This window comes from Camelus ferus, chromosome 16 (genome assembly GCF_009834535.1).
Source record: "Camelus ferus isolate YT-003-E chromosome 16, BCGSAC_Cfer_1.0, whole genome shotgun sequence".
Classification (NCBI taxonomy): domain Eukaryota; kingdom Metazoa; phylum Chordata; class Mammalia; order Artiodactyla; family Camelidae; genus Camelus; species Camelus ferus.
Window position 1 is genome coordinate 6,912,482 of NC_045711.1, and position 26,028 is coordinate 6,938,509.

General features: G+C 50.2%; 1 protein-coding gene and 1 long non-coding RNA gene across 4 annotated transcripts in view; one reads left to right on the forward strand and one right to left on the reverse strand.

Moving 5' to 3' along the window:
* AKAP1 (A-kinase anchoring protein 1) overlaps positions 1-18,667 on the reverse strand; it is a 30,618-nt gene extending 11,951 nt beyond the window's left edge. The window contains exons 1-2 of one of the 2 annotated variants that reach the window (XM_032498449.1): positions 18,398-18,667; positions 30-1,677 (exon numbers count right to left, since the gene is read on the reverse strand). In XM_032498449.1, the coding sequence (XP_032354340.1) occupies positions 30-1,653 (1,624 nt within the window). In that variant the 5' untranslated portion in view covers positions 1,654-1,677; positions 18,398-18,667. Of the gene's footprint in view, positions 1-29; positions 1,678-18,147; positions 18,303-18,397 lie in introns of those variants that run through there. The other variant, XM_032498448.1, reaches the window with a different exon arrangement.
* On the forward strand, positions 18,537-25,914 carry LOC106729197. Of its 2 annotated transcripts, none has more exons than XR_004326626.1 (3): positions 18,537-18,814; positions 20,062-21,615; positions 21,710-25,914. It is a non-coding gene; the product is annotated as an uncharacterized LOC106729197 (long non-coding RNA). The 2 variants fall into 2 exon arrangements; XR_004326627.1 differs by having other exon boundaries at positions 18,537-18,686.
* The last annotated feature ends 114 nt before the right edge of the window (positions 25,915-26,028 follow it).

Below are 26,028 nucleotides of genomic sequence, written 5' to 3' on the forward strand. Positions count from 1 at the left end.
CCTCTGAAGGACACCCCAGGCCCTCCTACCTCCCGAATGATCTGCTTCCGCGTCCATGGTCCATCTGTCCTCAGTCCCCAAGTCCGACAGCTCCCCCTTCAGTACCCCGTTGCTGAAGGGCACAGTACTTTCTGGCAGCGGCGGGGTGGTGGCCTTGTCCCTGGGGCTGGAGGTGGCCTCTGTACAAGAGTCTTCGAGCCCTGATGTGCTGACGGAATCTGAGCACTGCCCAGAGGAGGCTACTGAGGGGACACCCTGGCTGTTGTTGGACACGCAGGTGACACAGGCAGCATCTCCTGCCAGGTCGCCTGCCTCGCCCAATGACTCCCCGAGGGGGGCGGCTGGTGGAGGGCAGGGTGTCAGGGAGATGGGGTGTGCGGAGTTCTTTGGCTTCCTGTCCTTGGTGGGGCTGGACAGAGGGCTGGTCAGGCAGCTCACGTAGGTCTTTGGTGGTGGCAGATCCTCTGCTGGTGGGTCTGTAGAGGGAAGGGCAGCCTCCACGGGGGCCCTGACTGCCTCTGACGTGGCTGCAGCTGACTCCGTGGCCGCAGCGGACTCTGCGGGCTCAGTGGACTCCGCGGCCTCAGTGGCACCGTGGCCCGGGGCAGTTTCCTGGCTGGCTGGGGAACAGCCCTCCTCCTTCTGCCCTTGGAGCTGACCAGCCGAGGCCTGATACATCCGACCTGCAATCCTGCCCATCGTGGTGGCCAGCACCTCTTCGGTGGCCTCCAAGATCACTTTGGAGATGATCTGGAAGGCAGCCTGCTCGATCTTCTCATTTCTGTCCAAGGTCTCCTCTTTGCCCAGTTCCCGGGTGAAGTCTCCATCCCAGGCTCTGCCCCCTCTGACCCGGGGTGTCGGCGTCTCCAGCTCCGTGTGGGCCGACTCCACGAAGCTACTCCACAACTTCCCTACCGCGTCCTCGTCCACCGCAGGCGGGCTGCTCCTCTCCTTCTCGCCCCCTCCTCCCGAGGGAGCCAGGCTGGGTGCCCTGCTGCTCTGCAGCTCAGAGCCCTGCTCTTGGGACAACATTCCTTCTTCCAGCACATTCTCTCCCAGAACTGCATCTCCGGTGCCTTCGGGCCCGCCCGTCTCCCTGGCCTTCTCCCCAGGGCTCTGCTTCTCCACAGGGGCTGCAGACTGGCCCTGCCGCCCCCAGCCCGCTGTCCTGCCCAGCCCTGCCTCTTGCTTACACACTGCAACTGCTTCGTGGGGGAACGGAACGCCCTTCGGGGATGGCAGGGGACACTCGAGAGGAAGAGATGTGGGTTCGTCGCCTGTCAGGGCTAGTTCCACCCTTGCACTGTCCTCTTTGCGTGTTCCTGGTCGAAATCGCGTGTCCATGGTGTTCGGAAGGCTGCCCGAGGACTCTGACCTCCGACGGGCCGGATGCACCCGCTTGCTCACGGTGGACTCCTTTTCTGGAGGCTGCGTGACGCCGGGGGGCGTGGATGCTACTTCAGGACAGGCGTCCTCCACGGGGGGTGGTTCCTCGGGGGCAGAGTCAGCCCTCAGCTCCACCCTGCTGGCCTCCACCTGTTTGTTGTGGCTGCTGACAGGCTCTTTTTTACGAGAGAAAAACCACCACCAGCCGAGGAGTGCCAGCATTCCAGGCAATGCCAAGGGGAAAAGTGAACGGAACTGGAAAGCCATCCTGGAGGCTGGAAGGAATTCTACCTGCGAGAACAGGAAGAGAGAGAGAGGGATGCTGAGAGCCAGGTAAGAGGATCCTGTACAGGAAGGACGACCACCATCAGGTTACAGCAGAGCCTCTGCTCCCCTTCCTGCCTCTGGAAGGAGCGTCTCTCTCTGTGCTCACACCCACGACTCCAGGTGATCCACGGAGAGGGGAGGGCAGGAAGACACCGCCCGTCTACTCCTCACCCACGCACCCTCCCTAGAAACATGCTGAGCTTTCTCTTGAGCCCAAAGCCCTTCCTGCATCACTTCTTGATGCCAGATTCTCCCTATGTTCTCCCAAGGGACTAGTTATGTTTAGTGTTTTAGTTCTCTAAACTCCCAGAACACTTATCTATTCAGGCAGCATTGGAGCATTTTTAAATACCCTCGGAATCCATGTGTACGTGTCCCTCGCATACAGCCCCCTAAATCAGGAGTCTATCAAAAGCAGTTACATAGCAAGAGAGTCAGAACAAAGGGTGAATAAGATATTTAAAAGGATGGGGATGCTGCAAGGCGAGGGACCACACAGTGGCACGGAGATACGAGTAATGTTTGAGAATCAAGCCACTTAATAGGCTCGATGAGGCTCCTGCACCCCACTGCAGAGTCTGGACTTTATCCTGTAGACAACAGAGAACCAGCTTAGTTCTGCAAGGCCCACACACTCAACTGTGTTTCCAGCTTATTCTGGAAGTGGGACTAACAGTGTCTCAAGAGAAAGGAACCTGGAGACCTAAGTTATGTCCAGGCAAGGAGAAATGAGGGCCTGGAAGAAAGTAGTAGATACATAAAGCGAAGAGGAAATGTAGTTCTCGTCACCATAGAGATGGGGCCACGCCTCATAAAGGATGGCTGGAATAAGATAAGCTGAGATATGTATTAAGTGCTTGCAAAGTTGAGAGATATAGTAAGGCTTAGCTTTCTCAACGGCGGCATGTGACGAACTTATTCTAGAATACACACTTGTATTCAGTGCCTCCCATGGCAGTAAATTTTGTTCTGTCTGCAAAAATTATCAGTCTTCTTAAAACCAAAAATCCTCCCCTGGTATGGTGAATTACTTCTTAATTTGGTCTGCGCTTTGTTACAGAGATAAATGCAAAAGCGTTCACAGCTCTTACTAGTTTAATTTACTTCTATCAGTGTTCTCTGGAAAAACCAGAGCATACAGTTCCTCAGGGGGTTCTAATGTTCAGGTGAGCCTGGAAACCACCGCAAAAAAAAAAGTCCTGGAGAATTTACTTTTCAAAGTGCAGTCTATGGATGAGAAGCACTGAGCACCACCTGAGAACCAGCTAGAAATACTGTATCTCAGCCCCACCCCAGACCTACTGAACCACAAGCTGCCATTTAACAAGACCAGCAGAGGTGGGGTCGGGATAGCTCAGTGGTAAAGGGCATGCTTAGCATGCACGAGATCCTGGGTTCAATCCCCAGTACCTCCATTAAAAATTAATTAATTAATTAATAACTTAAAAAAAAAAAAAGACCACCAGAGGATTCACAAGCACAAGGCAGCTTGTGAAAGAGTCTAGGAAAAGTGTTCTGCCCCAAAATAAGGGGGTGGAGGGAGGTGTGGGGAAGGGTCACCCGCAGAAACTCCCCCGCTTTTAAAGGTAAACCAACCTTCTCGCTAATATTGAAGATGAAGCAATGGGATTGGAAAAGACAAAGTAAAGCCAAGCAGCGCTGCCAGGGCTCGGAAGACTCCAGGCAGAAAGCTTCGGTGATGCTACCTTAGAGCTTCTGATTCAAAAGCGGATCTTCCCTAGATGCTTTTCCACGCAGCACACAATCCTCAGCCGCCTGGCTTGGAATATGTGTTACCGTCCTAGGTCGCACAGCCAAGGGGCTGAACCCAGGTTCTACTCCACGTTAAATCTTGAACCCACTTTAACAGGTTCCTGCAGATGAGGCATTGTATAGGCCAAGGAAAGGAGAAGCCTGTACTCCCCTCAAAACTTTGTGACCATACCCCTATGACCCAAAAATCCCACACCTGGATTCTTTTCTGGAAAAAAAACAAAAACAAAAACAAAAACAAAAACAAAAACAAAAACAAAAACAAAAACAAAAAACCACAGGCAGAAGTCTACATAAGAATCCTCACTGGGGCATCACTGGAAACAAAATTCAGAAAAATTGCTGTTAAATATATTGTCACCCATGGACATCCCAGTTTGGGAGAAGGAAGCTGACCTCGTGTACTGACATGGAAAAACTGCCGTGACACAGAAAATACTAACTGTAGACCCCCATGGGTGTGTTATGCCCACGATGTCTATGTCCACATAACCCCATGGAAAAACAGGGAAGGATCCACGCCCAGCCTTTCAGCTGTGGGAGAGGGGAAGGTTTCTACATTGACCTTGTAGCCTACAAACCTTCTCAAACTCATTTTTCTCTTTATCTGCAGAGGCTTCCTTCTTTCCTTCAGGAAGAGAGATTTTAAATTTCCTTAACAAAGATTCTCCAACTTGGATGCCTAATAGCATCACTTGGGAAGCTCTTAAAACCCCAGGGTGGCACCCAGATCAATTAAATCAGAATCTGAGGGTGAGACCTGGTGATCCCAATGTGCAGTCATCTTGGAGAATCACTGTTCTGTAACAACACGCACACACCCCAGAAAGTGGTAGATTATGGAGATTTGCTTTGTTTTCATATTAAAAAATTAAAATCCAAGAAGGAAAAGAGGTTATGGGGGAGGGCACACTCAAGACAAGGCAATCTGTGCACAGCCTGTGGTCAGGTTAGATCAAGTCCCACCCCAGAGATCCCACGCAACAGGACGTGGGGTGGTGGGGCTGGGGTCTGAAGGCACATTTTCTTCTTGTCAGCTAATGTATATTCTACTTCCTTATAACCAGGCAGCCCTGTTTCAGCAGGGTTTATGGTGCTGATTCCCATAGTATCCTAGCAATTGTCTGCTCTCCTGAAAAGAGTAAGATTCCTATGTCTTAACAACCTATAGGGGGCAGACTCCCCGTTCTACACACCAAGGGCCTAAGGCCACAGACGTGTGTGTGTGTGTGTGTGTGTGTGTGTGTGTGTGTGCCCAAGATCTCAGAAGTTGCCTAGACTACAATAATGCAGAGGGCCCAACACAACCAGCTTGGCTCTGGTTCTGCGCCCCGAGAGACCCACACACAACCTGGACCTTCCTGACCGCCTCATCTCTTCAGTTCCCAGTCCCAGCTCAGACTGAAGGCGCAAGTGGAGAGGGTAGAGCTCAGTGGTAGAGTGTGTGTTTAGCATGCATGAGGTCCTGGGTTCAACCCCCAATACTTCCATCAAATGAATAAATAAACCTAATCCCCCCCACACCTAAATTTTTTTTAAAAGATCAAGACAGATTGAAGGTGCAGAACCAGATGCCTGGGGCCAGGACACTCGCTCCCTGCCTGCTGCTCTGAAGCTCAGGGGCACCGCTGCCATTACTCACCTAACCTTCCCAGCCCAGCTCTTTCCCCAAAGACTCTAAGCCCCCAGACCCACTATCTACAGCCACCTGCCCCCCAGAACAGGCTCCCCAGCTAACAACAGCTCAGGGAACACTGTTTCTGCATTTCCAAGCCGGACAAATACCCTCTGATGCTGTGCCAGGAGGGCCTCTTAGAAGGCAGTTCACACTGCTACTGTGAGGCAGTGTCACTCAACCCATGGGATCCTGAACGTCCCATCTGAACTTCAGTGCCCCCCACTCACTCCTTGGACTAGAGCCCAGAGACCTTGAGTTGAGGGACCAGGAGCCACTGCCCCGCCCTCTCCAGGGGACAGGAACTGCCCCACCTGACAAGAGGTATGCAATTCCCCAGATAGGAGGGGAACACACAGTTCCTTCACCTTTTCCTCGCTACCAGGGGACTTGCTCGGGGACTCGCTCAGTGACGTGAGCCAGCTCCACCAAGAACGGAGCCAGGAGCCCTGGGATGAGCAGCCACTCCACCCAAAGGCGTGTGCTCCAGAGTCTGGCGGGGCGGTGCTAAGGGCGTGGCGGGCTGGGGGCACCTCATGGGGAGCCCCACTTCCCACCAGTCAGGGAGAGTCCCTCGCTTCCTAGGCCTCCAACTCTGAAGGTAGGACCCTCAGTCAAATAGACTTGTGAATCAGTAAAGTACACTTTTCCCTGCGCTCCATGGTCCAGTGGGCCTGGACAGGTTGGGTAGGACCAACCTTTCCTGAATCCCGACAGGGCCCCTTCACGTGTGCACTCGTGCACACACACACAACTTCAGCCTCACGAGGCTCACTGCTACCTACTTCCTCTGGGCCCAGACTTGTGAGTTGCTCTCCTGGCCTTGGTTGCGTGTGTGGTTTTTTTTTTTTTTAAACCTGAACCTCTGAAGATCTATGTGGCATTTAACATGGTAGGTCTAACAGCCTTTGCACTCAGAAGTTAATCGAAGGGGGCCTCCCCACTCCCAGGGCCTCCCATTCCTGAGGCCCAGGATGCTCAGGTGGGCCTGCCTCCAGCTGGAAAAGCCTCGAAGAATGCAGAGCCTAGCCCTCGCATTGGTGGGGAGGGGACCTGGCTATTTTGAATCTGTCGGAACTGAATGCCTGCCTGCTTATTTTTAGCAGGTCCATTTGCCCGGGAGTAGATGCAGGCTGGCCGGCTGCCCGGTGGTCACACAGAGCTGGAGGCAGGCACGTGCCGCAGCCCACAAGGCTTGGCCACTCCAGGTTCTAAAGAGATTTCATCTTGCTCCCAGAGGAACCTGCAGCTTCTCGGGACAGCTCACCTCTGGAGAAGTAACGGGCTCACTCCCAACCCTGAGGACCAGTCCAGTGACCACAGTCTAGTGGCTTCTGCTAAACAGGAAAACAAATCTCTGGGAATGGCACAAAGAGTGGTGGCTCCAGTGAGTGGGACAGTTTGGCTGTGGTTGTTGTGGGGAAAGGGCTGCATGTGATTAACTAATGGGGAAAATCAATCATAAAAGAGCTGAGAGAGCCAAGAGCCTTCCACGTCCAGCGTGGGCTTGGGCCCGGCCTGTGGAGCCCAATCTACCACGTCCCGAGTGGACTTTTATACACTCTCCAGGTCGAGATCTGAACATTCCTTCCACTATTTCAGCGCTGTGTGTTTACTTTGCCAAAGACTGTCCCTGGCTGTTCACCAACAGGAGGTTCAAGACAACCCATCACTAGAGTGCCTGGCACATCGAATTCTTGCTAAGGGGCTTCCCCCTTGAAGGGGGTCTTCCAAGGACAGGGAACAGCTACATGTTCCAGAACCTACGACCAGCACTTGCGGCCACTGCACTCAGAGAACTGCAGGCTGCCAGCCAGACCAATGTCATGGGCATCCCCTGCCTCCGAGTTTGCTGGAGGAAAGCCACACACACAGAGGTCTTTAACCAACACTACAAGGTGTGTAAAGGACACATTTACCTAACTCATCAGGCTGAGGTTACACACATACATTCAAGTATGTTGAAGTCACTGCAAGAAAGCTTCTGGCCGTCAGAAGCTCACAACCCAGATGGAAGAGTCCCCGTGTCTCTCTCACAGCTGCACCAAGCTGGGCCCCATTTCAGAAGCAGGCAACGAGAACTCACGGGGGCCGTCTCAAAGAAGGCCAGGATTTCCTTAGGTTGTAACGGTGGGCTGGAGACAGAAATAAACCCAAGACGCCTCTGGGGGTGGAGGGGGCAGCAGACCCCAGAGCAGAATGAAACCAAGTCCCGGGAGCCAGAGCCAAGAGCGGGCAGGGCCGGATGAGGATTTTGACCTCCACTGTCAGGACAACGAGAAGAAGTCGTGGCAGCTGTGACACAGTCAAAGCAGAGCAGATCACAAGGGGCAAAGGCCTGGGCAATCCCCGAGGGGTGACTGCAGCCAGTACCAGCAGTCACTTACTCACAGTGGGCTACTGAGCACTTGAAACATGACCCGTGTGACTGAGAAACTGAATCTTTTATTTATGTTCATTTAAATCCAAGTAGCCACAGACAGTTGGTGGCTACCTAGGGGACCACGCAGAGCTGGGCGTGTCCCCCCAGACCTGGGGGAAAGACAAGAGCTGGATAAATGCCACGACGGCCAGCACCTACCTTGCTGGGCAGTGTCTGGTCCTGCCACCAAGGGCGGGGGACGATGGTGGGCTGGGTCACTCACCCTCAGCAGCATGGCTAGGGCCCAGGAATCAGAGGGCTGGGGCCATGCCTCAGGCGTGTTGGTCTCTGGCCCAGCCGGTGTTCACAGGGTTGTTACTATCATCCTTAGGGGGCCTGAGGGAGTGGTGACTCATGCTGGCACCTGAAGATTCCACCAGCTCACAGTGGGACTGTCCCCACACCCTCCATTGTGATGGGCCCGCAGGGCAGCCAGGTGAGCCAGCACAGCCACACCAGCCACATCGCCCTTCCTGGGTGGACCAGCTGTCTTGACAAAAGTCACAGGACACTTTCTGCTGCTCTCCGGGAGACTCTGGGTGGGAGCATCTGCTTGGTGAAGCCGTCTCTAGCCAGAGTGGTCGGGGTCTGGTACCAGAGCTCCAGGTAAAGAAAGTCAGAAGCAAAAAGTTCCATCTGGACGTGATCTCCTCCAGTTCAATTAAAATTAAAGTCAATTAAAGTCCCAGTTTGGGAAACTTGAGAAAACAGGGACCCACACAGGGTTGAACTGCCTACCCACCTCCTCCTCCTCTGACCAAATCCACAGTGGTCCAGTCTCATTAGCCTTCAAATGATACAGGAAAATCAGCACCTCCTAGGTCTTCCCATTGCTTCACCTGAGGATAGGGATACGAATGACTATGTGGCATCTATCCTGCCCTCATCCCTGGCTCTCGGCAACTTCTTTGCTTCACAAGTGAATTCTGACAGGGTTCTGCGGATGGGGAGAGCCGGGGCCAGGGAAGTGTCCCTAGGCACACAGAGTTCCTGCCCATGACCACAGAATGCTACACAAGACTGCCCGAACGGTATGCAGGTGTGCTCACGTGAGAACTAAGAAGGATGGCGTGTGCCTGCAAAAGGAATCAGGAAAGCTGCTGGCGTGAGGGGAAAGCTCTTCCCAGCACCACTTCGGGTGGGAAAAGCAAGGAGGTAAGACACTGACTTTTCCAATGGCAGATGGTACAACATGATCAACTCAGAAACCACATAAAGGCATAAGGTGATTCCCAGTCAAACACTCATTGGCATCAACAGGGTACGAAGCTTGGTGAGGCACAGACATGAATCAAACACACTGCCCCCTTTCAAGCCTTTCAGTTTCTTTTCAGGCAAAAACCCCCAATGACCTCTTCCCCATGGGACCTGGTGCTGCCACCCTCTGACTCTGCTCAACTGATAAGTGCAGCCCAAGAGTCAGGCAAGTGTCCTGGCTAGGGTGGTGGACCAACAGGAAGCAGGCTGCCGGCCCTCCCAGATTAGAATGTTCTAATGTCCTGGGGTGAGCAGAGAGGACACTGGCCTGAATGCCAGCACTATGGGAGCCGAGGTGGGATGGCCCGCCCCATTCAGCACGCACTTTCATTTCCACCACTGCCTGGCCCCCAAGTCCAGATCCCCTCTCACTTAAATTACTCTATAAAGAAAAGCCAGGTTTCCTGCTGGTGTGGTGGAAGGGATCTCTGTAACCCTCCTGTCTTCAGCCGCACAGCCCAACCCATGCCTCCCAAGGGGCCTGTCCTGTGTGCATCAGCTTGCTCCTGGTGGGCCTGCACACTCTCCCACCAGACAAGGGAGTAAAACAAGAAAGGAGGGGGCCCCAATCCAGGAAGCAACACAAGAAAAGGGGAGGAGGAAATCCCAGGATGCAGGGGATGGGGGAGGCCGGGGACAGGAGTGCTCCCCAGGAGCGACACGGAACTGCTGAGTATGAGGTACCTTCAAGTGCAGCAAGAAGAGCGTCTGCCAAGGCCAGAAGCTGGACTGCCAAGGCCCAGGGGAGAGTCAGAACTGGCGAGAGATACAACAGAAACTAAGCTCAGGAAACAAAGGAAATGAGAAGGGGGGTGGGGGGAGACAAGAAAGGAGATGCAGAGAACTAAGAACTTTGCAGCCATAAGCAATATTTACATCACAACGCTGGACGCTCCGAATAATAACTTGACCAAAAGTTGGGCTACCTCTACACTGAGACGATGAGGGGAAAAAAAGTGTAGGAATGAGCCAAGTCCTTACCTTCCAGAATAGAAAAAAATATTTTTAAAAAGGAAGAAGGAAAAAAAGAAAGGAGTAGTATACCATTTAGAAATACAGTTGGCCCTCCGTATCCGTGGATGCAGAATCTGCGGACAGAGGGCTGAGCATCCTTGGGTTACGATATCCTCGGCGGGTCCTGGACCCAACCCCCAAGGAGGCCAAGGGACGACTATCTAGACTAGCTGCCTCTGGAAGAGAACAGGATGGATGGGGGAGCACCCAGGGCAAAGGGCTGTTCTTCCAAACCTGATGCAGAGTCAAAAGTCAAATCTTTCTACAAGCAACGCTTTGATAGAAACTTAATACATTCTTAAGTACGACGGATGCTCTATGACTATATAGCTTTATGTTTCTTCTTAACCATCATAATAAATATGTATCAGTGTCAATTCATCTATGTGCAAACATATTGATTTTCCCATAATAACTGATACCAATCTTGCTTCAGAGACCAAATGCCTTGCTGACATACAGTAACAATCACAAGGAGAACCTGCTTGCCGACAGCTAGACCCTTCAGACAAGGCATCAGGTCTCCCCACCCCACTGCGGTCTAGCCCAGCATCACAGAGCAGGACCCCTCAGGGCCAGCCATTTAATAAAGATTCTAATACCCACCGTGAGCCAGGTTCCACTGGAGTAGGGGCGGGGAGGTGTGGGGAGCCCTCAGGAAGCAAAAGTGGAGGGAGGGGTGGGGAGCCTGCAAAATGCAGCAACCAACAGAATAAACCTGCAGCCTCTCAGCAGGTTTGGAGGACGCCCCTGGCATCCCCTGATGCAATGAATTAACTCTACTCCTGTGCATCCAGAATGGGACTAAGGAGCCCAGCTTGAGAAAGGCTGGATGAAGCGTGCTTGGGAGAGGAGGAGCTTTAGCAAAAGGTCAGGAAAGGCCTCTCTGCAGGGGTGGCAGCAGAGGGAACCGCAAGGGGCAGCTGTGCCAAGATCTCGGAGGGCCAGGAAAAGGAGACGGGGAGAAAGTTCCAGCAGGGAGAAGACGTGCCAGAGTCCTAAGGCAGGAACAAGCCTGGCTGACTCAAGGGACAGCAGGAAGGGGAGGCAAAGATGAGGCTGGAGGGCTGCCGTCTGAGAAGTCGCTCCCCAGCATCTGGGCAGAAGCTGAAGGTCAAGAACCCGGAGGAACAGGTTCACCCAACCTCCTCCGGAGAGGGGGGCCGCCTTGCCGAGGGGCCATAGGTCTCAATGAACAGAAGCCGATTCCAGGACCCATTCCAGGCCAGGGCCCCTCTGTGGTATGGCAGGCACACACTGCGTGAGGCCACAGGGTTCACCCTGAGTTCTCAGCAAACGGCTCTGCCAGGAAGCCCCAGGGTCACAGCACTATGTCAGCCTTGGAGAACCGCGGCCAGGCCCTTATCCTCAGCCCCCAATGCCCTCAGATGAATCTGTTCCAATCAGGCGGCCCAGCACCGCCCCCGCCTCGGGGTCCGGGGAGAAGGGGCAGCTGGGGGCAGAGGGGACACACACACAGACACCCAGAAGCCCTTGCCACTTCTTTGAATCAGACTTTGCGAAAACAACCTTGCTCTCCAGCCAACATAAACCATAGGCAACAGAGGACCTTATATGGTTCGAAGCTTTCTTAATCAGAAACAGATAGATGGGCTGGAGTTGGCAGCTCCAAGCTAGAACCAAAAAAAAAAAAAAAAAAAAAGGTAGTGAGGGAGAAAGGATGGTTGCGAGGAACAAAACTAGTTTGTCAAACACCCTTTTGCAGATCTCTTCAGCCCCGGTGGCTCCCCAGTAAGAATTCCCGCTGACCGGCAGCGGTTTTCCTCTCATAGTTTTATTCTGGCTGAAGCCGGAGGACACCAATTTTCAGGCTGCCAGCAGATGCATAGTTTCACAGAGTTGTTAGTGGTCTGCCCTCAGGTTGGGTGACTTCCCATGAAAAAGGGAATATGTGATTTCCTGAGAAACTGGCTGGCAGGACTACAGAGCTCCTTCCCTAGGGAAGTCCAGACCAAGGAAGCACCCAGCTCCCTGGGCTGCCTGGGTCACATGGCTGCCTGGCCCAGGAAGCAGCACTGGGCCCCGGCCACAGGTGCAGACAGAAAAGACAGCCCCAGGGACCTCTCAAGTGGCCACTCCCTCAACAAAACACACCCCATGACAGTCTCTAGGGTAGCTTTAACCCCCTAACCTTCCCAATTAGGACCAGGACCTGCCCTGTACACTGAAGCCACATGCACGTGGCCCTCCTAAAGGATACCGCCTGCTAAAAATAGCAGGACAGCACATGCTTGGCCAGGCGGGCCTCACCAAAGTCAAAGGACAAAGCAAGGAGGTTATCCTCAGTGCGGCCTTTTCTCACTAGAGACAGAGCTCAGGCCCATCCCAGTGTACGCCTCCTTTCCAGGGCAGCTCCAAGGGAGCCACTCACTCCTCCTTTCTCTTTGAAGGGGCAGGAAGCAGGGGACAGAGACCTGTCCTCCCAGCCCAGGCAAGAAGGCGGCGGTGGGGAGGGGGGCGGGGGCAGGACCGCTGGAGGTTGAAGGCTGGGCTGGAAGGATCCTGCTGCCTCCTACAACAGGGATCAAGACACTCTCAGGCCACAGCCTGCTGAGGGCCAAGGGACAGTCTCCTGACCCCTGCGTGAGGTCTGAAAGGCCACACTATTATTAGCCAGAGAATGAGTGACTTCAAGGCTATCTTTTCAACCAGGTGACCCAGAGCAGTTTTCCAGGCCCTAAGGCATGGCTACCTTGTCTAGGAGGCTGTCTGCTCTTGGTCAGTCATTACTTGTGCAGCTTGAAGGCACTGTATGGTTGCATAATTCTAATGATAAAAAGAGTAAGTTCCTTAACTTCTGTTTCCTGTAAAATAATAACATCCTAAGAAATGGGATACAAATACCTCCTTCCTAGGGTTAAATGATGCTGGAATGACTTAACAGTCTGAATCAATTTGTGGGATAAATGATCTCACTCTTTTAAATGCCCAGTTTCACTTTCTGGATGAGGCTGGAGGGAAAATGGGGCAGTAAATAAGAAACAGCCTCTAAGCATGGAGCTAGAGACACTGAATCCCAATCAAGGTCCCTAGTCATCCCAGTGCACGTCCTAGGATGAGTGATTACCTTCCTCAGGGCCTCAAGTTTTCGCATACACAAACTACAAATTCTTCACCTTACAGGGCTGAGAGAGAATATAAAGGAAATAATGTGAAAAAACCCTCCTGAGATGTCAGGTGTACAGTGGGTGCTCAGTAAATGTCTAGTGTCCATCTTCTGCCTGACCCCAAGAAAAGGGAGTTCCCACGATATGCCAAAGGTCAGCCTAGCAGGGTCCAAAGCAAGCACACCTGGGACTAGAGGAATCAAGCCCATTCTGCAGAGCCTGCCCCACAGCCACACTTCAGGATCCCCACTGTGGCCCAACTCTCCCCGGTGCCTTCTGCCAGGACACGCCTAACACTGAGATGGACTGAGGGGCAGAACGGAAATGACACTTGTTTGCAAGCTGTCTGCAACCTGGTTTAACAGAGGGCCCACTGCGATCCTGCAGGGAGTCATCAGGTGAGTGAAGGACTAAATAGCAAGTCTGCTGACTTCTGACGGCCACGGCCTGGGAGCCTTGGAGAACCAGCAAGGACCTTTATGATCATAAAGAAGCTCTCAAAGCAACACAGCTTTTCAAGGGCTTAGTGCCTAGCTTTCCACTTTAAGCTCCCATCTGCAGACCCTTCACTCCACTCAACGCTCAAACTGTTTCAGAACTGATCACTGTCCTCCAAACTGGCAGACTAGAACTTGCTTCTTAACATGCTGTGGAGACAGCTGATAAACAACCTATTACCAAGGCTGCTGGGTTTGTGGAATACAGACGATGAAGACCCGAACGGGATGCTTTACAAGGTGAGGCGAGGAAGCTGCCAGAACTGGGCAAAGAACTAAGACCAGTGCTGTCCAACACGGCTTTCCGTGATGCTGAGCACGTTCTGGATCGGCACTGTCCAGTCCTGCAGCCGCTGGCCACATGGAGCTACTGAGCACTTGAAATGTGACTAATGTCACCAAGAAACTAATTTTTAAAGTTCATTTAATGCTTTAAAAATTAAAATTTCACTAGTCACACATGACTGTGACCTTATAGACAAGGCAACTCTAGACCCTCCTAAAGGCAGATTTACAAGATAAGAACACAGATCTCGTAAAAAATAAAAATATTTAGTACAGTAGCACCTCAGAGCGAAGCAAACTTCAAATGCGCCCAAAACAGTGGACTGGAGTTTTTTCAGTCTTTGATTTGTACAAACCACTGAGCCATGCATCCTCAGCCCAAACACACAACCCTGCAGGCAACTCCACCTCCCAGCAGCCCTGAGGCACTGACTGACTCCAGGGCTCCCAGGAGCAAAATCTGGATGCCTTTGACAATGACCAATTGTCTTTTACCAGCTGAAGAAACAGACCCCAGAGGACCAACAGACCTGCCCAGAACCCCAGCCAGGTTTCAGTCCTGAAAGCTGCACCCAGATCTCACCGCCTACCCCGACCCCCAATCCAGGGCTCTTGCTAGCTAAGCCCATTGCAGAAACAGGCCTTATCAGCCTTCAGTGCCACATACCTTTACTTCCCGAACTCTCCTGGGGCCCTGCTCCGTTCCTAAGTGCATGGGCCTCAGTGAGGACCAGCTGAGTGAAGGCAGCCGGCCTGTACTACCAGATGGGGACAGAATGTTTCTTGTCAACTGCTGCAAACTATCAAATGGAGCAGTAGCAACACTCAAATGGCAAGGACCTGGACAGAACAAAGATCACTTAGCAGAAGCATTTAGGAGGAAAAGGACACCCTGAAAGCTCCTTATTACTGAAAGCCAGTCCTCAGAATGCTGCATGAGAACTCACACACCCTCCTTGCAACGATCTGCTTAGAAAGCAGCAGAAAGACCAGGCGAAAAGCCCATGGATTTGGTGACTCCCTGTTCGTCTCACAAAAGCCCTCCCAAGGACCTAGTTTAAGCCCAAAGCCACAACTGCCGGTGTCTCTACCCCTCGATTTGTATTTTTATTAGCCGTTGAAACAATCTCAAATGACCTCCAGTTTCACCCTCCTCAACTGTACTCAGAGGTGTGAGGATTAAAGGATTAAGGATGTGTGTGCTTGTAACTCACCCAGCAGAGCAACTGTTAAGGAAAAGGCACCCCCTCAATTTTAGTTCCCATGTCCCCACCGGCTATTCTCCAGCCCCTCTGTTCTACTCAGAACATTGTCATCGTTTTGCACAGCCCAAGTTCAACATCGGGTACCAGGGCCAGCAGCTCAGTGGACCGCCACATACAAGGGGTACTTAATGTGAAATGATCAAAGGTAAAATCTGCATGGGGCATTAACACAAGAAAGGGATGTGGAAGAAACAGAACTTGTCCTGGGAAGCAAGGTCTAGGATTAAAATACATCCCACACAGATTAGCAACTAAACAGTATGAAACGATTTCAGTGGGACAAGAGGCCCAGAAGACCCACCACCTCCCCAGAGCAGAGGGAAACGCCTCAGAAGGGCTAAAGGTACTAACTCTTACCCACAACTGTTGACTTGCCCCACAATAGCACGACACAGCACGCCGCAGCCCTTTCATTCTAGACTCACAGAAAGATTAGGAAGGAGTGGCCCAGGGGAAACGGGCTGGAAGGCACCAGCGGGCCAGGCACATGGGGTGCTGCAGGCTCGCTCGAGCCAGGAGGCTGGCTGGCAAAGAGTGTGGGGAAACCAATTTGTTTTTTTCCTTCCAACCAAGTTTCCAGGTCAGAGGTTGGGGGGTAGGGTACTTTAATTAAAATTCAAGTCACTTAGCTGATGCAAGAGAATCTTAATGTCAGTCTCAGAAACTCATCAGGAGGAGAAAAAAAAAAGCGTGAGCACCCATAATGTACCAGGCACACTGCCGCATCCCACAAATATTACCTCAATTTGTCTTTAGGATGAGGCAGAACCCTGCAAAGCCTAAAACTAGCCTCCACCCACAAACACAGATATGACCTGGCTGGGGCTCAAAGCCCAGGAAAAATTGGGGTTACCAGGTAGAGCAAAACAAAGTACTTTAAAATATTAATGCTGAGCAACCTTATGCTAGAGACACATCTCCTTGGCACCTGAGCAGGCACTTACAACAGGCACCTTCACGGTCATCCTGCAGTGGCCAGGTAGAATGTATTTCCTAGAAAACAGTGGGGAGAAGGAACCGATATTCACACAAGGCTCCAACTACACAAATCCATTAGACCAGTCTCGCCCACAGGCTTGGCGGGGATCAGTTACCTGCAAATTTGGGGCCATTACTTGACAATAGGTATGACAATAGAGCCTACTTAGTCCGGGCAGGCATTGAAGCTTCAAGGATTTGCATATCTGCAGGATCCAGAGAAACTACTCTAGACTAGGGCCATTCTTCCTCTGAGAATATACCCAAGAATTATTACCTAGGACCCACAAAACTAGAGGTTAAAGAGGAAAGGTTCAACACAAGTCAAAAAGCTCTCCCCAAATTACCCGGTTTCCCATGCTGAGAAAGTCTTAAATAATCAGCAGGTGAACCACTTGAAAGCCAAGAACAGAGGAATCTGATAAATGATCAAATCATGCGGCCCTCTCTTCATTTCAAAGATGCTCTGTATCTTTAAGAGCAAAGATGATGGGTGGTGCTTACTAAGACCCCAAGCTTATAATTTTTTAAAAAAACAAATTTGAGAAGGACTTACTGAAAGACTTAGTTTACAAGAGCATGGTAAGGTGACTAGTTGCCAGAATTAATAGTTTTTTGTGACTGGTGTTTCTTAATAATTTTGGCCAAGGCGGGGGCGGTTGAAGAGCAAAACAACTAAGAGATACCATTGTACCAGGTGTCCAGCAACCCAGATGTTCCTGCAGGAGACACATTTAAACACCAAGTAGCCTGCACTTCAGTAGGGGATAGCTAGCCTAACCTAACTGCCCTGCCCATACACCCTCCCTGGCTTGAGAGGCCTCCTCCTACACCTGGGGTTAAGTGCACCGGGTTTGTGTTAGCCGCGGCTGAGGGGAAGAAGGCGCTGGCCAACCTCAGCACCTCGGCGGAAGAGAGAGACCGCGAAATGCCCAGAGCCCCCATGCAGTCCCGAGACAATTCGGCACCACCAGCCCCCAACAGCTCCTTTCCTTCTCTGTGCCTCCCTTGGAGAGGAAACAGAAGGACCGGTACCCAAGGGCACAAAATAGTAGAACTGGTAAAAGCCCACCCCGGAGGCATCCAGACCAAGGCCTGTCCAAGCACGTTTTGACCTGTAACCCTGCAACTAGCATGGTCCCTCGGGGCCGGAGCGGGAAGGGAGTGCAGGCAGAGCGTGACACGTGACCCACGCGCCCCCGGGCATGAAGTCAGCGGGCACTCAGGGCAAGACGGCCTCTGCCTCTCCGGACACCTTTTGAGGGGCTAAAAGCTAATCCTTTCGAGAGACACTCAGCCTTTGCCATTGGAACCCTAACTCGGTTCAAACGGTCCCTCCGCCCGCAGCAGGGTTCCAATCACAACCCGTCTCCTAGCTCATCCTCCCGGTTCCGCAAACCGAGCCCCTTCCCCTGGTTCACCGCACTGAACTCCCAGAGGCTGGGCTACCTGCTCGGGTTTACCAACCGCCGGGCCTCTGTGGGAGCACCCACGGCGACATAAAGAAGCCCGGAAGTTGGGTGAGGCTCCTGAAGCGACCAATTCAACTCCAAACCCCAGCAGCGGGAAGGGGGTGCCCGCGGGCCTTGGGACACCTCCTCGCCCTTGTGAGCACCTAGCTCTGCCCACAGCCGGCCCGCCGCCGCCTCTCCCGGATCAGATTGGGTACATACGACCTTTGAAAAGTAAACGCGTGTGGGGTTGGGCGACCTTGGGTGGGACGCGTTCAGGTCTGTCTCACCAGAGGGTGTGAGCTCTCGGAGAAAGTTAAGCCGCAGAGGGGTGCCCCAGGTGTCGCACCCTTGCCTCCTGCCCCCGATGATGGTGACGCGCGTGGGGGACACTGCGCGGTGGCAGAGCGCGGCCCCAGGCAAGCACACGCGATTTGTCAGCAAGAGCCCGGCGGGGGAAGACGAGGGGGCGCGCAGGCGACGAAAGGGAAAGGGCCTGCTTGACAGCAGGCGACGGGCCGGAGCCCCTCTGCACGCGCTAGGAGTCGGGAGCCTCAAGCTCCGGGACACCTGGGGCGCGCGACGCACCTCGCACCTGCACCCTAGGCTCACCATCACCTCGACGGCGTCGCCCTAGGGGCTCGGCAGGTGGTCCCAGGTCCAGCTGCTCCCCAGCGGCCCCAACTTACCAGCTCCTCGGCGACCGTCGGGATGCAGAGTCCTCGCGCCGCCGCCACCCCCCCGGCCCCCCAGCTCCCGCGCCCCCGCCTCTGTCCAACGGTCCGGCCCCGCAGCGTAGCTCTCGGGCCGCTCCCCCACGTGCTCGCCCAGGCGGGTGGAACACAGAGACATTAAATACTGAGGACGCGCAGCGACGTGCCCGCGGCGAGACGCAAGGCCCCGCCCCCTGCCCTCGTGCCCCGTGCCCGCCCCGCTCACCTGCGCTTGCGCGCCGCGGGCCGCTCCCGCCGCGCCTCTCCCAGCTGCGCCAGAGGGGGCGCGGTCTAGAGCTCCAACATCCCGCCGCCGCCGCCGCCGCCGCCGCCGCCGCCGCCGCCGCCGCCGCCGCCCGCCGCCCGCCGCCGCCGCCCGCCCGCCGCCCGGCCTTGCTCGTGCTCTCGCGAGATGAGTTGTAATCTCGGTGGGGCTCCGGAGAGAGTCCTGGCTGGAGGCTTCAGAACCCGCCCCTGCAACGTTGAACCTCTGCCTCGGCGGCCCAGCAGCGCAGGTTCGCCTACCTCGGCTCGGGGCGATCTCGAGTGGCCGGTTTGACCATCTGCCTGCCTCGGTACCGAGAGGTCCCTGGAAAAGGCGGAGGGGCTGGTGAGGGGCAGGGCTCTCCTTGCCTCGCCTTGTGTAGGTATACACAGTGTAATGCATCATTACACTGTATACGTAATTAATTAAATGGCCATTAGTAATTGCTCAGTAATACTGCGCAATGGGAGTACCTGGGACCACTGAAATTTAGCATTCTTGCCCATTTTCACAACTTGGTGATGTCGAAGTGAAACAGACTTTCATCTAAATGGAGTGGGGTTTTGGAATAATTTCTGCCAAGAGGTAGTCGTCGTCATCACTGACTCCACAAGGAAACCTGGGAAAATAAGTTCCCTCTATGCAGGTGGACAACGGGGTGTTCCAGCTGGCCAGGCCTGCTTTCTTGTGACATAGGGACTTTAAGTAAACATTTGAGCGGAATATAAAAAAGAGATCATGCTAAGAACCATTACTTAGGAACATGTTTAATCTTCACTAGTGATCAAATGCAAATTTAAATGATCATGAGATACTATTTGCCTATTGAGTTGTAAGTATAACTTCATATATAAATATATAAATCCCAATTGCATGGTGTAGTGAGTGCCATGAAGGAAGCAATTAGGAAAGAAATAACAAAAAGAGACCTGTTTTAAGTTCTGTGGTTCAAAAAAGCCTAAGGTGAAATTTAAACTGAAACCTACTTGATGAGAAGGAGCTAGCCTTGCAAATTGTATTTGAGAATAAGGGTAGGGGAGAATTCTAGCAGAGGCAACAACGCTGACTGTGTTGCAGGAAACAACTTCTGGATGGAATATAGTGAGGTGGGGAGAGTGCTGGAAAAGAAGGTTGGTGACTGAAAAGGGAGGAGGTTGTTGGAGTTTGGGGACAGGGACTGCACTACTTTATAACCATAGTAAAGCTCGGATTTTATTCTACTCTGCTCAGCCTCCAAACCAGACATACCTCCACCTCAGGGCCTTTGCACTTGCTATTCCCTCCAATTGGGATACTCTGCAGAGCTCACTCCCTCACTTCTTTCAAGTCCTTTGCTCAAAGAGCACCTACTCAGTGAAACTTTCCCTGGAGTTGTGTTTAAAATGTAAACGCATGTAAACGCAGACACACATACAATTCCCTGTCCCTCATGCCTTCTTTATTTTTCTTCACAGCACTTACCACTATCCGCATATTATATATTTCCTTTATCTCATGAGTGGAGTTATCATTGAGGGTATGGCACATAGAGGGCACTCAGTAAAAGTGTGTTTAGTGAGTGAATGGGAAGCCATTATAGAGGGATATGTAGAAAGTAATGCAATATAATTTCTCGTTTTAAACAGGAGCTGTAGCTGCTGTGGAAAGAATCGACTTGAAGAAGACTAGCAGAGAAGCAGTGAGACCAGTTGGGAGGCGGCTGCAGTGGTCCAGGTGAGAAGTGATGCTGGTGGAGCCAAGAGCCACGACAGTGCACATGAAAAGACTGCTTTGGACTCAGTAAATATTTTGGACGGTGTAGCAACAAGACAAACTTCTGTTTTGGGGGGTAAGGAAAAGGGAATGATGCTTTCCCTAGCCTGAGTTACTGTGCGAAATGGGGAAAAGTTTACTGAGATGGGCGAAGATGGGGACAGAGAAGCATTTATTTCATTTTGGACGCGTTAAGTTTGTACTGTTTTTGTAACATCCAAGTGCAGATAGTGGTTGAGCTGGATATGCAAGCCTGTAACTCAGAGAAGTGGTCTGAGTGGGAACAACAAATACGTATTGAAAATCATGTCAAAAGTGGATAATTTTTTAAAAAGACAATTAGCTGGTGGTAGTGGAGGTATGAAATGTCTATAGGGAAGAAACTGAGAAAATGATGTCTGGGGTAGGAACTGGAGAGGTTGTAGGGAAAATGGAGAGAGGGAGGGAGCAGAAGAAAGGCGGGGATGGGCTGTGAATATGATTATGGGAAGGAGGGACAGAAAGCTGGGGCAAATGGGATGGATATGTCGGTCCCATCTATGTGTGGGTACAAGGGCAAGGCCTGCCGGGATATGAGGAGTAATTACAGGGAGAAAAGAAGAGTGGGAGAATGGAAACACTAGGGAAAGTACAGGACACAAGGGCCAGGGGAAAAGGTGAGAACACAGATTAACTGTAATCACAGCAAGAGACCAGCCCAGCAGCTGGAGGTGGCCACAGGGTCAGGGCAGTTCAGAGGTCACAGGGTGATCCTAGTATGAGAAAAGAAGGTGGAGGAATGAGAAGGAAGGTGAGAATGGAAGGAGGTCCTCAGAACTTGGCCATGAGGAAACAGGATTCTATTATTAGACATAAACCTGAGCATGAGCTCACAATGGGCAAAAGTCTGCTTTAAGGCAGGAATTTTAAACAAAGATACACAAAATATCCTCTGGACATCTATGAAGTCCCTGCAGTTGCTCAAATGGTTTTCTAAGTATGGCATTCTTCTGTGGAAATAGATATGGATGGCTTCTATCACATTCTCTAATCCTGACATTTAAAAAGAGAGAGAGAAAGAATAGAATCTGGTGCATAGAGCAAGACAGAAGGTAACATTATATATTAAAAAAAAAAAAAAAAGGAATATGTCAATCAGAAGGAGGAGGTGAAAAAGAAAGCATGCAAAGGAGACCAAAAAAGGAGGAGGAGGTGAAGGAGGAGGAGAAGGCAGAGCCTGTCTAAGGGAGAAGGTATCCACTCTGATCTAATCAAGAAGCTGCCCTCTCCACTAAGTGGAAATGATGAGAAAAGAACCTGATGCTATTAGTCATTTAAATCCTGTAACTGCTCCTCATTCTGACTCACCCACGAAGCATCCTTCTGATAAGGAGATGAAAGAGAGAAGCCGTGGCTGGACCTATGGGAGGCAGCCGTCCACCTGACAGGTAAGTTTCTGTAAATTACATAAGCGGCCCTCTGGTTTTCTACATCTTGTACATCTTGTGAATGTTTTTTTGTTTGTTTGTTTGTTTGACTAAGCTGCTGGTTTTGCGACTGGAACATCGTGACGTTTCTGAGCCTGTCATGAAGCTGAGTGAGGGCTTGATGCAGGACCATGGGGAATTTCATCCCAACATCTTCTTGGGAAACTCTCTTCAAAAGTCAGCCAGTTGTCTTCTCCTGGCAGCCCCTCCAATGCCACGTGTTTGAGAAATGTCCTGCCTTTCCTACTGGAAGCGTCTCCAGAAGGAACTTTTTCAGTGCTCACAAATGTGAGCTGTCTCCTTTATGGGCAGTACGGAGAAGGATGAATGAACAAGTGAAACTAAACCGCTCTCACCCTCCACCTGATGCTCTGTTCCCTGAAACTGCAGAAGCATTTGGGTTTGCCCCAGGACCACATCTGCTGGGAAGAATAAAGAATCTCCTTTCCCTAGAAGTCAATGGGAAGAGTTGGGGACTAACAGTACTAATGGCTAACACTTAATGAGCCCTTAACTCCCAGCACTACGCACAGTACTTTATTCTAACTTCCACCAACCACAGTCACACAGCAGCAGAGACAAAATTTTAACCCAGGAAATCTGACTTAGGAGCCCTTGGATTAACCAATTCACTGTCCTGCTGCTAGAGGCAGATCTAGAGATCTAGGGAGCAGTTTTATACAGGACCTGTCTGCACAGTGGCTTAGGGTTCCAAGAGGATAAAGGCTAGACCTGCCAGGTGCCTGAGGGCTAAGCCCAGACCTAGGCATCACTTGTGCTGCATTCTGTTGGTCAGAAGAAGTTACCAGGCCAGCCCAGGTTCAAGGGAAACACCAATAGATTCCACGTCTAGGTGAGAGAAAAGGCAGGAGATTGAGAACATGATTAACCTGCCACATCCATTATATCATATTCCATTTTACAGCCAATTTATGACTTAGAAGGTATCTAACTGGTGAGATTCCGTGGCTACTTCAGCTATGGGTGGTGTGAAATGCACCATGGTAAAACACAGGGTTCAAATCCTCATTTCAGTGCTGACTTGCTAGACGACCCTCGGGCAAGTTATTAAACCTTTCTTCCCTTCCTTTCTTCATCTCTAAAATGAGGGGCAGTAACGTCTAACTTGCCAGGGTAATTCAGAGAATCAGAGAGAATGCAAGGAAAATGCTAGTGCCTGGGAGATGAGATGGCTAAGCGGTCCTGTAACACTGTTGTTACTAGATTTCTTGTCTTTCTTCTTAAGTAAGGTAACAGGACTGGTAATAGAGTGATTTATTCTCCCTGTCATGGGAACACCCAGCAGACCTCTAGAATTGCCTGCCCCCCCCCCTGGAAACCTCAGCAATTATGCAGTAGAGTTGGGGCATGGCCTTGTGAATTTGTTCAACCTTTTGGAAAGCACTTTAGTAATCATTAGCAAGAGTCATAAAAAGCGTTCATATCCTTTGACCCAATTACTAGATTTCAAGAAAATTATCCTCAGGGAACTGATTCAAAAGAAAAGCAAAATCCATATACATCGAGTTCTTCGTTGCCTTTTCTCTAGAGCAACTAAAAATAAACAGTTTAAATGTCCAACAGTAAGTGAATGGTTAGCTAAATTACGATCAAATGAATATTTGTCAGAATATTATATGACTCCTAAAATGACAATTATTATCACTACATGACAGTATGGGAAAAAAATTTAATGAATTGCTAAGTGACAAATTCAGAATTCAAAAATTTCTCTACAATAAACAGCTAGAGCAAGACAATGAAAAATTTTGTTAGTGTTTGGAAAGTGGTCTTGAAATTGATTTATCTTCTTTAAAAATATTCTTTATTATTTTACATCCAAATCAGAAGAAAAATTTGGGCAAGGCCATATGGGAAAGTGATTTATTTAAAAAAAGAAGGGCATATAATAAGTGCCAGAGAATACACTGCAGAGCTTTTAAACATACAAGTGCTTAAGCTGCTCCCTGGAGATTCTAATTCAGGAGGTCCCAGATAGGGCCCAGCCACTGGTATTTTTTCAGAGCTCCACAAATGATTTTGACATGAGACTGAGACTCACTGAGCTGAGCACTCACCATTATCCTTTCAAATGATCTAATATAAACACTCTGTCTGATCAGAAATAGCAATACAAAGGAAACTTACATAGTTAGAACTCTTTTTCCCTAATACAGTTTGTTCCTACGTGTGGGCCTTTTCCATTTCCAAGTATTTAGTTGTGCTGTGATAAATCTGTAGCCTCTGTATATAATCCAGAACACAGAAAGAACAGCTTTTGATAAACATGTGTGGTTCTGTACAATGTAAGGAAAAAACATGACATAAGAGCTGATGGCCTGGGTTTAGCAGAAAGAGTAATAGCAGGAAAAAAAAAATCTCATCTCCATATCAGTCAGAAGATATTGACAGGATTTCAAGGACGGCCTCCCACTGTGACCAGCTGTGGCCCTTTCCTGAGGAATAGAAGTAGTGGATAGTCTCATGAAATTGAATATGCATATTTTTCTTTCTTCTTATAATGGTAGCATTAACCCATAGGGAGTTATTGTTAAAGACTGAAGAGCAGGAACAGAAAAAACCAGAGTCTTGTTCTACCCAGCTTAGCATCCACAGAATCTAGTGAGAGACAGTAGATTCTCTGAGAAAATCCTGGAATTGACCGATTTTCACGATAGTTTCCTGAGACCATCATTGCCCAAAGTGAGCTCTCTGTAAAAAGCAGTTAGTTCCTCAGAAGGCTGAAAGGTATTGCTTGAAAAGGGATTCCATGATGAAATAATTTTGGAATGCAGGATTTAACCAAGCTAGAGAGGTTTCTTTGTAGGGCCTCTCGGGGGCTTTTTGAATCTCTGAGAAAGAATTATAGTACGAAATATGAAATTTCCTCGATGAAACACACCTTGCAAAACACTTCTATAGACATGTGATTTCCAGTTAAAGCAAAATAAATGTTGATTCTTAAATCAAGGAAAATTAATACAGGATATTTTGACCCTAGATTTACATTACTAAATGTGCATATTCCACCTAAGGAAAACTAACTTTTACATGAAAATTAAGATACAGAATATCTAAAAAAATTCAAGAGCCTCTCCAGACAAATCCTTAGAACTAATGAAAGGGTTGACTAAAGTTCCCAGACATAAGAAACTTGCGGGGGAAAAAAAAAAGCAAACAATTAGAAAATTTAATTTTAAAAATACCGTCCATAATAAGGGCCAAAATCTGTAAGCTGTATAGAAATAAGTCTAATAAAACAGGGTCAAACTTGCCTGGAGGAAAATTAAAACCTTTATTGAAAGACATAAAAGGATTTCTAAACAAATGGAGTAATGATACCATGTTTGTGGTTGGGGAGACTCAATGTGATAAAGCTGTAATAGTTCTCCATCTTTCACTTCCCTTGCTTCCTAATTAAGACATACTTCTCATCCTTTCATTCTCTTGTTTCTTGCAACGTCCAAAAGCAAAGATGGTAGCAGCTCTTTCGTTATCAGAATGTCTTCTGCCTGTCTCAGCAAACTTCTAGTGAGGCACGTTTTAGGCCTCCATCTACAGATGCCCAGTGATATCCTGGTGGTTGTTCTTAAGGTTTCCAGTATAATACACAAGGTCTTAAAGCATATTCAGGTAATATGAAATTCTATGAAGGGCCTATGCAATTTGTTTGTGATTTCTGATCGCTAGATATATCTCTCTCTTGTTGGTTTTTGGAGTTTTTTGGTTTTTCTTTTTGTTTTTTAATGGAAGTACTGGGGATTGAACCCAAGACCTTGGGCATGCTAAGTGTGTGCTCTACCACAGAGCTATTACCCTCCCCCTAGATAGATATCTCCTTGGATACCTGAGCTAGAAAGGGCTTTTCTTGTATTCAAAACTGCCCAATTTAATTTACTAAATGGGGTGCAGTAGAGGTAAACAAAGGTAGCTTCCTGGCTCACAACAATACTCCTAGTGGCCACATTTGTGCTACATTTCCCCTGATAACAGACTCAACCCCAAGTCACAGAAATGGGCAAGCAATCCCACCTGGGGCAATTATAACACCTCATTCCTCTGGCCTACAGTTGGACCAGTGGTAGACACATGACCCAAGCTGGACCAGTCAGTCTTTCCCAGTGGAGGGAGGGATAAAGCTAACAGGAAAAGAGCAGAAGAGATAAGAGAGTGATAATTTTTGAACCCCTGGTTCTAGTCATCCCTGCTTTTTCATGGGTTGAGGATATAAGCCAATAAAAGTCCCCCCTTTTGCTTAAATTAGCTCAATATGGCTTTCTGTCTCTTGTAACCAAAGAATCTCCACAACATGTAAGCAGGTGGATGCTTCTATGCATAAATTTCCCAGGCTGCTACTAATGCAGTCAGAGATGA